General features: G+C 42.0%; 1 protein-coding gene across 1 annotated transcript in view; it reads right to left on the bottom strand.

Moving 5' to 3' along the window:
* The window catches only part of LOC126493229 (C-type lectin domain family 2 member E-like), a 36,103-nt gene extending 33,788 nt beyond the window's left edge, over positions 1–2,315 (bottom strand). Inside the window, exon 1 of the mRNA XM_050130164.1 lies at positions 2,219–2,315. Within this exon, the coding sequence (XP_049986121.1) occupies positions 2,219–2,315 (97 nt within the window). The remainder of the gene's footprint in view (positions 1–2,218) is intronic.
* Positions 2,316–2,533: the final 218 nt, after the last annotated feature.

Below are 2,533 nucleotides of genomic sequence, written 5' to 3'. Positions count from 1 at the left end.
AAAACACTATCCTGAGCGAGGTAACACAGACCCAAAAAGATGAACATGGGATGTACTCACTCATAATTGGTTTCTAGCCACAAATAAAGGTCACGGAGTGTATACCTGGTGAACCTAAAGAAGCTAAACAAGAAGGTGAACCCAAGAAAAAACATATAGTTGCCTTTCTCTTTTAACAGCATGGCCTGACTACAGTCATTCGTCCCTGCCTCTGTTTTTTTTTCTTTCTTGCCTGTGAAGTTGCCTCTGCTTTCAGCTGTCCCTGCTGCCACTTCCCTAGTGTTTCCAGCTCAACCTGAGCATCTTAGAGAAAGCAAGTAAAGGCCCCTGCAGGAAAATAATTTTTGAGGACTGATGTTGCAACACCAGTGGAAGCAGCACAGGAGAGCATCCAACAGAGCCGCTGAGGCAGAGCACCCTTCCTGAGTAGTTTGAGGAAAGTCCTTTGGACCAGTTATGGCCATCAGATTCTGATCAGTCCCAACATTTTGGTAGATCAACCACTGCCTTGACTTTTGTACCAGTCACAGACTTGGAGGTTTATGCTTTGGAATCACAGGCTGAATTCTTAGTGTCAATCATAGAAGTATTTTTTTGTAGAATACCAGGGAAGGTATTTCCCCTTTGACCAAGGTGAAAAGCATTGCATGTTCATGCATAATTAGGTAAATATTTTGATAGCAAATAGTCTGGTTAAAACTGTTCCCAACAACTAAATCAAACTTAGTTATTTAATAAAACAAATGCAGTGTGTGTGTGTGTGTGTTTATCTGTGTGCATGAGTGCACATGTGTGTGATATATAGTAGGGCATATGTGTGTTTGTTCTTGAGTCATGAATATGGGTACATTTTTGGTAGACTATACATGTGACTGTTTTAGTGGTATTTATTTTGTGTTTTAATAAATAAATCTTGACGGAATATCAGAGAATAAAACTGCCGCACTGATCATTCATACAGAGCAGGCTCCAAGTAGCCACACTAGTTTGCCATAGAAACTGAGTACTAGTGGTGCATGTATTTAATCCCAGAAGTACAGAGGCATATAAAATGAGAGGAGACAAATTTCAGGCTCAGTCTCATTCTCAGGATTCTGGAGGTAGGATTGCCATTTCAGACTGAAGCCGAAATAAGAGGCAATGCCTGGCTGTTTTGTTTTCTGACCTTCAGGCTGAATCCCAATATCTGTCTCTGGGTTTTTATTAATTGTGGTACATTTGGTGCCCAATGCTTGGGGTACAAATTCACAAAAAAAAAAAATCTATTTGCCTGAGCCTTTTTAGCCACCAGCACAGGCCAGAACCAGACACAAAGTTAGTCACCTGATTTCTGAAGAAAATTAGTGCTCCTTACTCCCATTTACCCCAGATTAGCTTCCTCTTATGTGACTTGCTGCCATCCCACATGGAACCAACACAGCTTTCGGTGCCCCTATAGCTTCCTGTGGCTCCCACGGTCTCTGTGGCTTGCTGCCAACCCTAAGTGTGGCTCCCTTGCAGCTATGTTGGCTTCCTTTGGATCCCACAGTCTACATGTACATGATGCATGGCTTTCCTAACTGCTGTGTCTTTAACAAAAATCCACTCAGTTTAGTTTTGAGTTCTTCTTATAATGTGGGATTCCCCTCTGTATGCTTTGAATATGTTTTATTATCATTGGTTAATAAAGAGCATTCTTTGGCCCATGACAAGGCGGAATATAGCCAGGCTGGACGAGATATAAAGATATAGTAGGTGGAGTCAGAGAGACACCAGAAACCTGCCAGTAGACCACAACCTTGTGGTGATATACAGATTAATATAACTGGGCTAATTTAAGATGTAAGTGTTAGCTAATAAGAACCCTGAGCTAATAGGCCAATCAGTGCTGCAATTAATATAGTTTCTGTGAGATTATGTGGGCCTGGATGACCAAGAAACCACTGTGCAGCCTCCTATTACATGATGGCACCCTCTGTGGGGAAACTATATCCATATAAAACCCCAGAGAGCTTGGAAAGGAATTCTAGACACAAAAGAACAGAGTTAAGCAGCTCTTCTTGGTAGCAGCATTTTCTCAGCTGGGCTCTGTTTACCAGAGGAAAGCAGAGATGTGCTTCCTTTAAGAGAAGGCTCCTGACTCAGCATTAGCAACAAAGCTGTGCAGGTCCTTTAAGGGCCAACTTCCTGATTTGTGCTGGTCCTGCTATGGAATGCTTAACTGGGGTCTGTGAACAACGTGGTACAAATTCCTTAATGGCAACATAGACCCACTGCATCCTTGGAGCTTGGGCAGTGAGCATGGTTAGCAGAGGTGGTGAAGATTTGTCTGCCATGTACACCTGGGCAGAGAAACAGGCAGGGTCATGGAGTTGATCCTAGCTATGCCCACTTAGCATATTGTAAAAAGGCTCTCCTGGTCAGAAAATGATTAAAGATGTGAAATAAAGAAAGATTCAAATGAAAAACACCTCTAAATGTGTCACAGTGTTGGATAAATATACATAGGCTTATGAGCGCTAAGAAACAATACAGACAGTTATAGATTAAAGGA

Source organism: Alexandromys fortis, unplaced genomic scaffold, assembly GCF_014885135.2.
Source record: "Alexandromys fortis isolate MF-2015 unplaced genomic scaffold, M_Fortis_MF-2015_v1.1 scaffold_307, whole genome shotgun sequence".
Lineage (NCBI taxonomy): Eukaryota > Metazoa > Chordata > Mammalia > Rodentia > Cricetidae > Alexandromys > Alexandromys fortis.
Note: the sequence above shows the minus strand (reverse complement) of the source record. Positions and strands in the feature narration are given on the sequence as shown.